Source organism: Petaurus breviceps, unplaced genomic scaffold (assembly GCF_028583685.1).
Source record: "Petaurus breviceps papuanus isolate PSGF00001 unplaced genomic scaffold, PetGlider_PUasm1.0 151, whole genome shotgun sequence".
Taxonomy (NCBI): Eukaryota; Metazoa; Chordata; class Mammalia; order Diprotodontia; family Petauridae; genus Petaurus; species Petaurus breviceps.
Window position 1 is genome coordinate 29,670,713 of NW_027185712.1, and position 14,299 is coordinate 29,685,011.

Sequence of the window (14,299 nt, forward strand, 5' to 3'; positions counted from 1 at the left end):
GTACATGTGTAGCTATGCAAAACATTTCCATAGTGGATATATTGTAAAAGACTGACTATATTTCCTTCCCTCCTATCCCACCTCCCACTTCTTCTATTCTCTACTTTGATCTTGTCCTTTTTCAAAGTGGGTGCTTCCAACTTCCCTCCCCCCCCCCCCCCTGCCCTCCCTTCCATCCTCCCCTCTCTCATAGCCTTCCCCCCTACTCTCCTTTAGGGTGAGATAGCCTATTTAGTGTGTATGTCATTCCTTCTCTAAGTCAAATTCAATGAGAATGAGGTTGACCCATTCCCTTTTGCCTTCCTGTTCTTCCCCTCCATTGTGACCATTTTCCCTTGCCTCTTCTATATGAGATAGTTTACCCCATTCTATCTCTCCCCATCTCCTCTCATTATATTCTTCTCTCACCTCTTAATTTCACCTTTTAAGTATCATCCCTTCCTATTAAATTGGTCCTGTGCCCTCTATCTATGTATACCTGTACACATATATACACAATTCACATATGTATTCATATGCCCATATACCCTCCTATATAGACATATATATGTATATGTATACATACATATATGTGTATATATATATACACACATGCACATTTCTATTCCCTTCAACTATTCTCATACTGCTATGTATACCTGTACACATATATACACACATTCACATATGTATTCATATGCCCATATACCCTCCTATATAGACATATATATGTATATGTATACATGTATATGTATATATATACATATATACACAAACATGCACATTTCTATTCCCTTCAACTATTCTCATACTGAGAAAAGTTTCATAAGTTACAATTATCGCTTTTTTCCATGTAGGGATATAAATAGTTCAACTTTGATAACTTCCTTATGATTTTTTTCCCCTGTTTACCTTCTCATGCTTCTCTTGCTTCTTGTATCTGAATGTCAATTTTTCTATTCAACTCTGTTTTTTTTCATCAAGAATGGTTGAAAGTCCTCTATTCCACTGAATGACCATATTTTCCCCTGAAACATGATACTCAGTTTTGCTGGGCAGGTGATTCTTGGTTTTAGTCCCAGCTGCTTTGACCTCTGGAATATCATATTCCAAGACCTTCAATCCCTCAGTGTAGAAGCTGCCAGATCCTGTGTTATACTGATTGTGTTTCCACAAATTGTTTCTTCCTGGCTGCTTGTAATATTTTCTCCTTGATCTGGGAATTCCAGAATCTGGCTATAATATTCCTAGGAGTTTTCTTTTTGGGAACTTTTTTTTCAGGAGGTGATCAGTGGATTCTTTCCACCTCCATTTTGCCCTCTGGTTTTAAAACATCTAAAACATCAGGGCAATTTTCCTTGAGAATATCTTGGAGGATGATTTCTAGGTTCTTTTTTTGATCATGGCTTTCAGGTAGTCCAATAATTTTAAAATTATCTCTCCTGGATCTATTTTCCAGGTCAGTGGTTTTCCCAATGAGATATTTCATATTACCTTCTATTTTTTCATTTGTTTGGATCTGCTTAATAGTATCTTAATTTCTCATAAAGTCACTAGCTTCCATTTGCTCCAATCTAATTCTGAAGGAATGATTCTCTTCAGTGAGCTTTTGAGATTCTTTTTCCATCTGGCAAATTCAGCTTTTTAAGGCATTCTTCTCCTCATTGGCTTTTGAGCCTCTTTTCCCATTTGAGTTAGTCTATTTTTAAGGTGTTATTTTCTTCAGTCATGTTGTTGACTCTCATTTCATAATTTTCTTGCATCATTCTCATTTCTCTGCCCAATTTTTCCTCCGCTTCTCTTATTTGGTGTCCAAAATCCTTGTTTAGGTCCTCTATGGCCTGTAACCAGCTCATATTTTTCTTGGAAGCTTTTGGTACAGGAGTTCTGACTTTGCTGTCTTCCTCCTATTCCATGCTTTGATCCTTTTTGTCCCCAAAATAGGAGTGTAAAGTTGGGTTGCTCTCTTTGCTTTGCCTCCTTTGCCTGCTCATGTTGCCACTAAATTACTTGACTTTTGGGCTTTTTGCCACAGTAGGATTCTGCTACCAGAGTGGGGAGCTTTGTCCCAAACACTAGGGTTTTCTCATCTGCTGAAGGTATTAGTTGGGTGCCCTCTCTGAATCCTCCACACACTCTGGCAAGCTGGTCATACACCCCAGGACCTCCACCCTAGACTGCAATCCAGATCCAAGCAGGTTAAAGCAAGAGCGTTTACCCCTCATACTGGTTGCTTGGTCCCCCTACAATCTGCAGGCTAGGAGCTGAAGCTGCCACATGGTGGTGGCTGCACAGCCATGGCACCTCAGCAGCTTCTCGCCCTGGGGGCAAAGGCTGACCGCACTCCCAAACTATCAGATCCCAAAGTCCACACTGCACTGACTTCTCACTTTGTCCTTAGCATCTATGGGTTGATAATTCTGGAAACTGCCAAAGCTGCTGGTGATCTGAAGGCCCTCTAGCTGGTGGCTGGTCAGGCTACCCTGGGGCTAAAACCTCTGACTCGAGTTGGCCTGGGTTTGGATCCCAGAGCGCTTTGCTGGCTGATTCCTGCTGGCCTGCCAGGCTGTCCTCAGCAGGAGGTTAGCTTCTATGTGTCATTTTTTGAGTTCTGTCCTCTTCATCTTTTTTAACAAGCATAAAATGAGGTACTTTATCAATTGCTTTGCTAAAAATAGGAATAAACTATAGCTACAACTTTCACCTGATCTACTAGTTCACTAGATCTACTAGTAACCATATTAAAAAAAGGAAAAGTTGGTTTGTCATGATCTGTTCTTGATGCAGACATGCTGGCTCTTTGTTATCATTGCTTTCTTTTTCAGAAACTCACTGATTATCCCTTTAAGGATTTGTAGCAGAGGTTTGACCAACAAGTCTGAAACAACTCTGTCCATCAGCTACACAGCATTTGAAAGTTAATTTGGTGGGGGTAAGTTCTTTGAAGAAAATACTTGAAGTTTGAGATTCTACTTAGGGACTGAGGTAGTATAGAGGAAAACATGGGAGCTTGACTTTGATCACTAGTAAAATTTAGAAAGCTTCTGCAGACTTTATAAGCTCTGATAATCTGAATCAGAACTTCTAATTGCATCTGATGTATCATGACACTGCAAAACAAGGCTAGCTGGATTTCTCTTGAAGTTCTAACATTACCTCATGAGGGACTGGGAATGTCTTGTCTAATGCTATCAACTTAGGCCCCTATTCTGGTTTGGTCTCCCAAATAACAACATGCAACAATTAGCAGCCTAGTTTCATCTAACCAATTAATATAAACAAACTTTTAAAAAGATAAAAATAGATAGATATAGATGTTGAGAAACTATTGCAAAAAAAGAAGTAGAAAGCACTCACCTGAACCAGGGACACGTTTTCCTCTATACTAACTCAGTCCCTATGTAGAGTCTCAAACTTAAAGTACACTCTCTGTTCTCTTATTTGGAAACCAGGACATGTGTCTTTCTCCAGACCTGTGGTACTTCTCTCATTTTTCATAGTCTCTCAAATGTCACTAACAGTGACTCAATAACCACATCCATCAGTTCTTTCAGTGACCAGACATGTAGTTCATCTTGATGAAGTGATTTGAATTCATACAAGGCAACTATGTGCTCTAATACTGTCTTCTTACTTTTCTTGGGAGAAAAAAACCTCCTTATTAGATACTTTTGTTGTGTTCTTTCCTCTGCAAAGATCATTCTTCATGGCAGAGAAAACAGAGGCAAAATATTAAGTAAGAAGCTCTTCTTTCTGTTTTCAGTTATCATCATATTTACTATAAGAAGTGGTCCATTTCCTTTTCTATATCTCCTCTTTTCCCTAATATTGTTTAAATAAATCTTTTTATTGGTCTTCAGTTTAGACTCATACCAAATCAATTTCAAACCTACTTGATTCTCTTGGTCTCCAAAATCTAAGATCAATCTCTCTTACTTCATTATGGGTTTTAGTATTCCTGAAACTATTTTTAGAGGACCATGACACATGGACTCTTTGTTTTATTAAAAAAAATTAGTATGGTCATAGCAAATATCAAGAAACGTAAACATTTTCTTATTCAAAGAAGAATAGAAAAAGATTGTATATGACACTGTGAATCTATTGTCCACAGCTTTTTTTTTTTTAAATCTAAGTACAGGTATCCTAAAAGTTTTAGTGTATTTTTCTACACTAAGACTTTTGAGACATCCTGTATATATTAAATTTAACATGGCAGTTACCAAATGCTCTGGTTGATGGTTCCCTTATGAACTTCCTTCTGTTCTCATCTGTGTATTTAAAAAAAATGTTTCATTGATGTTTTTTCTTTCTTATTTTTTGTTATTACTATCTACTACTCTCCCTTGTATTTTCCCTCCCCTGAAAAATATAAAGCCCTCTTTTGTAACAAATAAGTATAGTCAAGGGAAAGAAATCCAATCATTGGTTGTGCCTAAAAATATGTGGCTCATTCTGTACCTCTAGTCTGCTTTTGGCAAAGAGAAAATGCCAGATGATTTCCAGAAAATGTATGCCTCTCATCACTCATATCATGCCTTTGTGCCAGGATTGTGATGTTTTCTCAGTTATTCATCTAGTTCCTCTTTCTGTCCAGGTGGTTTATAGTGTATTCCAATCACAAAACTGCTTTTGTTTTATCCTTCAGTGAATTTCATTAAAAGCTTTCCACTATGCTTTCCCTTCCTTTCATTCCATACTCAAATGAAGGTGCTTTCTGACTATTCCATGTTACTCCAACCTTACCTGCTTTTGAATAAAGTATACTTCTTGAAAGTCATATTTCAGTTATGGGTTTAATCTTTCTAAACCTTGTGTATTCTTTGTGCCACAAGATCATTGTGGCATAGTATCAGTCAACTTTTTTTTCTCTCTGAAGTTCTGCAGCTCATAAAGCAAATATCCTCCTTCCTAGAAATGTTACATATTATACTTTCAAAGAGAATGGTCATTAAAAGGAGATAATTAATATCTCTTTGAAAAGTTTGAAAGTTAGCATGGCATAAACTCTACAAAGGACAGCGAGCTGGCCCCAAGGAAGAAAAATTTGGATTCAAGTGCTGCCTCTGAAACACAATGATTGTATGTCTATGGGCAAGTCATTTAACTTTAGGCAACCCTTTAATACCACAAATTGAAGAGAAAATGCTTACTTGCATTGCTAAAAGGGATTTTCTCTCCTTATACTTCTTGTATCAATGAAATCACAGGTCTTTTGCTTTGAAAAAGTCAAGGGGGAGAAAGTAGGGGTTTTGTACCAAATAAAAAAACTATGTGTGAGACCTTATTAAAAGAACTTTTAAAGAAAAATATAACAGAAAAAGTAGAAAGGAAAAGTCACTCTTGGAAGATTTTTATGCATTGTACTTTAAAGTTCTAGTAGCTATATTGTTTCTCAACTTCAATTCAATTCAACATATTTACCAAATGTTAACTCTGTGTAATACACTGGGGATACAAAGAATAAAACACAAGAATACCTCAAGGAAATTAACTTTATACTGGAACGATACAGCAAGTTTAGAGACAACAGGGAAAATCAGGATAAAATAGCTATTAACTGTGCTCATCTCAAAAGAAGATGCAGAAATAAAGACTCAGTACATTCTAGGCATGGTGAACAACAAGTGAGTAGATTGATTTCTCTGAAACATAGATTGTGTGAAGACAAGTCATATGAAATAAATCTATAAAGATAGGTTGTGGTTAGATTATGAAAAAGCTTTAATAGCTAGTTATTTTTTTTTTAATCCTAGAAGCAATAGAGGTCACTCAAAGTTGTGGTGGTTTTTTGTTTGTTTTGTAGAGGAGTATTGTAGTTAGACCTATGCTTTAGGAAGATTATTTTTGCAGTTCTATGAAGAATGCATTAGAGAGGGGAAAGAATGGAGGCTAGGAGACCAGTTAGGAGACTTAATGAAAACAATGGAGAGGCTATGAGTGCCTTAACTAGGCTGTTGATTGTGTGAGTAGAGAGAAGAAAAGGAATGCAAAAGAAGTAGAAGAGATAGGTCTTGGCAACTGATAGTGTGGGGGAAGAGGGAGAGGGAAGAACCTAGGAAGCTTTCAAGATTATAAACCTGCATTACTGTGAGAAGAGTGGTACCCTCAACAAAAATAGTGAAGTTTAGAGAAGGGAGGCTTTGAGGATGGGGAGAATAGCAAGATCTATCTGAGATGGCAAAACACATCCTGGTGGCATTTATTATAATGTAGGACTAGAATTCTAAAGATAGGTATTGCTAGATTTATAGATTTGGTCAACTGTATAGAAACAGTAATTGAACCTGAGTATCTAGGATTAAGGCACTGTTTGGCTGAACCCATGGGGCCTAGGGCATTCTTCCTTTCTTGTCTAGTACCTACCGTGTTTCCCCGATAATAAGACACTGTCTTATTATATTTTTTTGGAACAGAAAAACACCAGAGGGCTTATTTTCAGGGGAGGGCTTATTTTAATGAACATTGACAGCAATTTTAATAAACAGGTAAATGTGAACAAAAAAATGTACCTTTATTCAATAAGCAAATCACTGGGGAAGAACAGGATGACGCGCTCACTGCTGCAGCTCTGATTGGATGCAGCTCGGAGCGCGGCATGCGTTTCACCCGGGGGGGGAGGACGGTGCATACAGAGGGTACCATAATGTAGCGTGTAGTGCAGGGGATCACCTTCACTACAGTAGCAATCTCAATAGGGCTTATTTTCGGGATAGGTCTTATTATTGGGGAAACACAGTAGGTATGTTCTGACAGTGTTTAGTAGTGAATATCCTGGTGTCTGGTGAGAGGGAGCTCCTTTTTCTCACACTTGTTGCTTCATGAAGTTCACCGCCATAGGTGACTTTAATTTAGACAAATGAATTATAATAAATAATGTAATGGGCACCTAGGTAGCATAGTGAATAGAGTACTTGGCATAGAATCAGAAAGACCTGAGTCCAAATCCAACCTCAGACACTCACTCTGTAACTCTGGTTAAGTCACTTAAGCTCTGTTTGCCTCAATTTCCTCAACTATAAAATGGGTATAATAATAGCACCTACCTCCAAGGGTTGTTGTGAGGATAAAATGAGAAAATAATTATAAAACACTTAGTACAGTACCTTGTTATATATATATATATATAATATGTATGTGTGTGTGTATATATATATGAGTAGGCACTATATAAATGCTAGCTATTATTATGATTATTTCCCCCTCCCAATAAATTAGATTATGACTCAAAAACCTAAGGAATTCAAAAAAGGAGGGAAGAAAACAAGGTACTAAATGAACAATATGAATCAGGGTATAGAACAGGCAGGTTACTTCTACATGCAAAGGAATACTAAACATAAAAGATTCACAGTGTATATTAACAAAATGGAACAGAATTCTATTACAACTTATGATCACTGTTACAATATGCCAGGAAGCTAATCAGAATATAAAGCACTTTTCAGAATGGCTAATCAGGTATATTACATCACACTTCATCTGGTCACTATCCACACAACTCCTGATATGTTTTTGTTTTACGTAAAATGGGCCAGACCAGGGTTAAACATTTTGTCAGTGGATGAATTTTCAATATAGCAGTCCCCCCCCTCCAACCCCCCAAACAGCTCCAACCCACTACTTCTAGTCCTTTCAAACTTATTAGGTTACCTCAAATCCTAGACACATCTAACCTGGGATATTAATTTGCCTGAGATTAGGAAAGAACAAACACAAAAGGGACAAAGGTAGGACTTCGTGCAAGCCCATGCACTTGAGTTCATGCTTGAATTGGGAAAGGACAGTGGAAGCACAGTGATGTCGAGGTAGAGAAAGACATCCTTTCCCAGCCCTCATTGAAGTCATATGATACCACCTGGAGAGTACTTGCCACATGGAAGGAGGGGACTATTGAGGGTGTTCTGAACAATTTTAAAATGCCAAATTCTTTCATCAATTGACCACTATTTGGTCATAGGCAGCCAGGAAGTTACATCCAAAAAGGAAGCCAAGCTATGAGTCACTTGGAGTTGTGGAAGTTTCCAGAGCAGCTCTGGGCACATGGTCCCTGGGATGACCACTACAGGTCAATTCAGGTTTGTTACAAATAGATGATATCACCAAGGGTAAATGTGTAGAAATAGTAGAGAAGGTCAAGGACAGCACTGAGGCAAACACACTTAGGGGATAGGCTATAAATAAAAAAAAAAATACAGGGAACAAGCAGTCAGGTAGAAGGAGGAGCTATTCATCCAAACAGGGAAGGAGAGAGTGGGACTGGGAAGAGGTATCAGAAACTGCAAAGAGGTCCAGGGGCATGAGAAATTAGGAAAATTGCATTTAACTTAACATTTTTGAGAACATTGTGAGAGCAGTTTTAACAAAGTGGTCAAGTTGAAAATCATATTGCAAGGGTTGAGAAGTGAATGGGTTAGTAGGACATATAGGCAGTAAACATATGCTTCTCTTCAGAGTGACATTATCACAGAGATATTATCACAGCCAGTGAAGACAGTACAAATTTCGGATTGAATCACTGTAAAAAATAGCAACAAATTTAGATTCCATGAATGATGAGGTTTGCCAGTGAATAAAATAAAGGAACATGTGCTGATGAACCTGCAATTCGAGGTTTGTGAGAAAATTGCATAATTAGAAATAAAAATGGTGGAATAGTCTTCATGTTTAAATGTAAGTTACAGAATGGAAAATAACGACTTTTCTTTTTAAAAATTAAAAAAAATAAGATAAGCCTATATGTGATGTATTATAAAAGTAGTGAAAATAAAATAGAAATATCCTTAGTATATCAACTTGTCTATATTCTCTAGTCTGATTATTAATGAACATATTTTATAGCCGAGTATTTTTCAAAATAAGCTTTTATGGTTATCATCATAAAACTTTTGAGTCTAAATATTTATTTAGTTGGTTTATTTACTCAACAGTATCATTTTCCAAAATACCTCAGAGCAAAATACAGTGGAATCATTGGTGTATGTAAACTATTTAGAATGGTTAGCTGTTAGTAATATATACTTTATATTACTTTTAAAAAAATATGAGAATATCATTAAGTGGACACATTCAATACTATCACTCAATTAAGGTTGGGCATTTTACAAAACTAGTTTTATATAATAGATTGAAAAATAAGAACCAAGGAAGGCAGAGCATTCCACAGATGTCTCACAATAAATTAAAAAAAAAAATCTGTCTGAAGTTCCATAAAATTCCCTGAGGCTTATAATTGTTACTTTCTATGGGAACACAGTACCTGTGTGATTGCTTAGTAAATCTTATATTGGTAAATAGAAGGTGGGTAGAACTCAACATTATCAGCAATATAGCCACTAAATCTCACATTGCATTAGTACTTAAAGATTAAGTATGATCAATAGGATTTAATGCTTGGTTACCATTCTTCTCTTTCCTCTTCAGATCTAATCTTTATCGAGCAAACTCCCAGTAAGGAAATTCCTTCTACCAGTGCAGCTTGGCATCTCCTCTGCAACTTGACCGTCAGAGGATTTTCTTGTTCACTAAAAGGTTATGTGATTTGCCCAAAGTTTCATATTCAACAGGCCAAAAATAAAATGTAGCAGAAAGTTGGGCAATAATATAATAAGTTTTGCCAATAAAGAGAACATCAATTTATATACTTTAATCCAAGGGAAGACCCACAGTTAGGTGCCTGAGTCATTTCCTTGAGAATGTTTGCATTACTAATTTTGGTATGTCTAATTTTGCCACTAAATTAATTGTTTAAGAAGGAAAATAACTTGCTTACAACATTAATAATTCTATAATGAGGTATTACTGTGTATTATTACTCTGAAGCATAAAAACAGTAAGGAAAAGTATTTCAAAATTTAGTAGGCAGGCACACTAGGCAATAAAACGCTCCCAAAACTGTAGTTACTTTATTTTGGAAGAAAAATGTTCTAACCAGATGCGTGGCTAGGTATTCCTCCAGGGACACTCCATAACGAACATTAGAAATTAACACCTGAACTTTTCACTTTTTCGTGCACATACATACACATATTGTGCTTCAAATGCGGTGGGAGCAAAACCTTTTTCTTTCTTTTCTTCCCTTCCCCATAGAAAATGATAACTACTCTGCAGCTTGGAGGCTGGAATTTTGATTCGCCACTTCCTGCCGGCTCTAGCACCCTGCAGTAGGTCGTGTTCCCACCCAGGCCGAAGTTATTTATTATACTTTTGTTACTTATGTAATACAATCCCATTTCATGAAACAGTATAATGGAAACGAAACTGAAACTAGCAGCTTGGCAACCAGGGTAAAACTCCCAGGGCTCGTTGCTCGGCAGCGGGACATCCACCCGCACTCGGGGCACGGAGATGCCGCTGCCAGGACTTCTTGTTTAACGAGACCAAAGAGATTCTGAAGTCGGCTCCGACGCTGGGAAGCTGCACCGGGGGCTGGGAGAGGGGCTGACGAAAGGGGCCAATGAACGGCAATTCAGACTCTTTTCAAGTCGGGCCGCCGCGCGGCGGAGGCTTTAGCAGGCACTTGCTTGAACCCAGCGGGGAGGAGAGGAAATAGAAGCGGCCGTTTGATGATCAGCTATAAATCACAGCTTCTCGGGGACAGGCGAGCCCCTGGTCTGGCGTAGGAGGCACATGGCCCCAGTTATGACAGGGGGAGGAAGGCTGCTCGAGGGAAAGTGCTGAGCTCTACCGTTCACAATCAATGCGGGCCCTCATCCGCTTCCCTCCTCCCTACTCAACGTAACAGCAAAAGCCTTGGCAGCTTTCATCACCTTCCCCACTCTCCCTCCTCCGGAATTAGGGCCCAGAATATGGGGCGTGGGGGTGGGGAGACAGGACCCCTCCCTCCCCAGCTGCGCAGAAAGTTCCATCCAGAGGTGACGGCTAAGGGGTCCCGCTGCGCAAGCGCACTCAAGAGCCGGGCGGGGTTGTAAAGGGACCCCGGGCTGCCGGCGTCTCGGCTTTTCTGAGAGGTTCCAAATGTTCCCGCTAGCAGACACCGCGCGCACGTCTCCGGGAATTGGCCCCGGTCCCAACGTGTATCCGTGTGTGCCATTCCAGTCCCTGCAGCACGCACACATGCACACACATACACATTAACCTCTTCCTCATAGGCCAAGTTCATTTTAAAAGGAGCGCGGGTGAGCCGCCTCCGAACCCTCCACACACCACTCCAACACCCCTTCCCCAGCTCGATAGCCCCTCCCTGTCGCGTACTCCAACATCTTCCAACTAGCCTCCCCTTCACCAGTCCCGAGGAGAGCTCTAGTGCGCAGTCGTGGTAACCAAGGCGGCCGAGTCTAGTGAGGATTTAAAATCGACAGCACATGCGCAGTGAGAATTCTGTTGCCGGCGAGGGCGGCCCTCCCTGCTCCCCCCTCCCCCTCCCTCTGCCCGCCCCCGGCCCCTCCTCCTCTTCCCCCCTCCCCTCATTGGAGCCGCGGCGGCGGCGTTATCCACAGGCCGGGGGGAGCGGCCATCTGTAATGGGGCGGGCGGAGAGGGGGAATGGGGAGGGGGGGCAGCCGAGGGGGCGGGCCCAGCCGCCGCGCAGCCGGCACAAGACGCCCCGGAGGAGGGGACCGGGCGGCGGGCGTGCTACGTCTACCCGAAGCCCGGGGCTTCTCGGTCACTCTCCGGCCCCTGCTATTCGGGCACAGACAGTACAGAAGACAGCAGCACAGAGCAGGAACCCGGACCGAGGAGGAGGAGGCCGCCGCCGAGGCTCCAATGAGGGGAGGGGGGAAGAGGAGGAGGGGCCGGGGGCGGGCAGAGGGAGGGGGAGGGGGGAGCAGGGAGGGCCGCCCTCGCCGGCAACAGAATTCTCACTGCGCATGTGCTGCTGTCTTCTGTACTGTCTGTGCCCGAATAGCAGGGGCCGGAGAGTGACCGAGAAGCCCCGGGCTTCGGGTAGACGTAGCACGCCCGCCGCCCGGTCCCCTCCTCCGGGGCGTCTTGTGCCGGCTGCGCGGCGGCTGGGCCCGCCCCCTCGGCTGCCCCCCCTCCCCATTCCCCCTCTCCGCCCGCCCCATTACAGATGGCCGCTCCCCCCGGCCTGTGGATAACGCCGCCGCCGCCGCCGCGGCCCCCGCTCCGGGGCGTGTGACTCGGGAACCCTTGAGAGAGCTAGCGAGAGACCCAGAGAGAAAGGCCGGAGCCGCCCACCAGGAACGTGCTGAGCGCCGGAGACCGCCAGCGTCCCCGGCCTCGACCCTGTCTGTCCCGGTCCCGGCCTCCCAGCCTCAGCCCAGCCCGGGCCCGACGCCTCCGCCACCGCCTGCGCTCCCTCCCCCTCCTCCCTGCCTCCCTCTCTCCCTCTCCGTCTCCCTCCCGCCTTTGCTCCCTCTCTCCTCTCTCCTCCCACCCCGGCGGCGGCGGCCCAGACACCGAGGGGGGAGAACGAGCGAAGGAGCAGCCGGCCTGGAGCAGCGCCGGGGCCGCACCGCGCGGCCGGCAGCTCTCGGTGTCTGTCTCTCTGTCTGTCTCTGGGGGGGTGGGTGGGGGGGTGGGTTTGTGTGTGAGCTTGGAGTGGGGGGTGGAGGCCTTGGAGCCTGGAGGGCAGGGCTGCGGGGCTGTGCTCCGCCGCCGCTCGGGAGAGCCAGGGGGCGGGGTTGCTGCTGCTGCTCTTGCCGGCTACCGAGCCTACTCTGTCTGGGGTGAGTGAGTGCCAGTCGGGTCTGTGAGTGTGTGAGTGTGAGTGAGTGTGTCGTGTGTGTGCGCGCGCGTGCAGGGGGTGGGGAGGGTTCGTGTGCTTGCAGTCGTCTCCGCTCGGGGAAGAGAGGCGGCCGGCGGAGAGAGGGTGAATGGATCCGCGTGTGGCCTGGATTCAGCCCGAGCAGAAAGGACCCGCTAATGCTCTCTGGATGCAGATCTGGGAGACCTCGCAGGGAGTGGGGCGGAGCAGCTCTAGCTACCCGCCGTATTTCTGTCTCAACTCTCCGGCCCTGGACACGACCGCTGCCGCCTCCTCTCCCTGCACCCCTGGCGGCGGGAGCCACAGCTGCACCCCACTTGTCAAAGCTGGCCCTGCCGCGGCTCTCCCGGCTCCGACCCCCGGCGGCGGCGGCGGCAGCAGCGGCAGCCTCTCCTCGGCCTCCTCGCCTCCGCCGTCGGCGGCGCTGCCGGTGCTGCTGACCGGACTGGTCCCCGCCACCGCGGTCGGGACGGCTGACAGTGGGCGGCGGCTGCAGAAGTCCCCCTCGGTATCCTCGTCGTCGTCCACCTCTTCCAACAACGAGTCTGGCACCGAGAGCCCCGGCTTTTCCTCCTCATCGTCGTCCTCGTCCTCGAGCAGCGCCTCCTCCGGCCGGACTCTGTCGGGGGGCGGCGGTGGGACCTTACCTGGCAGGGGAGGAGGCGGAGGCCCCGGCGCCTTTTTTAACTTCAATGAGAACAAACTGAACAATCTCAACAGCGTGAATGGCCATCACCACCACCATAACCCGCACAGTGGAGCCAACAGCAACCTCCTGGCGCCGCCGCCTCCTCCTCCCCCGCCGCAGCCGCAGCAGCAACAGCAGCCGCAGCAGCAGCAGCAGTCCCAGCCCCCGCCCCCTCCGTCGTCTGCCCCCGCCCCAGCCAACTCCATCCAGCAGCACCAGTACCACCCGGGCCGCAGGAAAAGGGAGAATAAAGCTAGCACTTATGGGATGAACTACCTGCTGTCCGGGAGCCGGGGGGCGGCTCTGAACAATAACCACCTCCCCCAGGAGCAGCAGCAGAGACCTGGCACCCCCTGGAAGACCAGGACTTACAGCCCGGGCATCCAAGGGTGAGTAATGGCTTGCAGAGAGCGGACAGCGCTCGGAGGGTTAAAGTAACGGGAACCTGGGGATGCAGGGTGGGATGTAATTGTTCTATTGCAGCCATAAATGTTAGGAAATGGCGTGCTAACGTGTGTGTATTGGGGGAAGGGGAGTGACCGGCATACCCTAACGTATAGAGAAAGGAGGGGCTTAAGGGGCAGTGGTTATTTGGTTTCTTTCTGAAGTGCAAGACTTTTATGGGGGGTGGGGCAGAGCAACGGATGCTTGGTTATACAAAGTAGTGTGGAACAGGCTATAAAAATAGCTAGAGAGCTTGGGGATTAAGTCACAGCCCCTTATGGAAAACATTTATTCAAGTCACTGTATCCCCTATTGCCGTAGTGAAGAAGGGCAATTGAAGTGTACACGAAAGTGATTGTTAGGGTGTTTAGATAGCAAGGAGGTTCCCGCTTTTAAATTTTCTGCTCCTTATTTGGCACAAAACCTGGAAAAGAGACCTGGGTGCTGCTAGAGATCAGGTCTAACTAGGGATCCCGCAGAAAGAGCTGGGCAGACACG

General features: G+C 44.7%; 1 protein-coding gene across 3 annotated transcripts in view; it reads left to right on the forward strand.

Annotated features, from left to right (window-relative positions):
• Nucleotides 1-12,543: 12,543 nt before the first annotated feature.
• TENT4A (terminal nucleotidyltransferase 4A) overlaps nucleotides 12,544-14,299 on the forward strand; it is a 101,296-nt gene continuing 99,540 nt past the window's right edge. The window contains exon 1 of one of the 3 annotated variants that reach the window (XM_069076925.1): nucleotides 12,544-13,746. In XM_069076925.1, coding sequence (XP_068933026.1) covers nucleotides 12,779-13,746 — 968 coding nt within the window. In that variant the 5' untranslated portion in view covers nucleotides 12,544-12,778. The remainder of the gene's footprint in view (nucleotides 13,747-14,299) is intronic. The other 2 variants (XM_069076916.1, XM_069076905.1) reach the window with 2 other exon arrangements.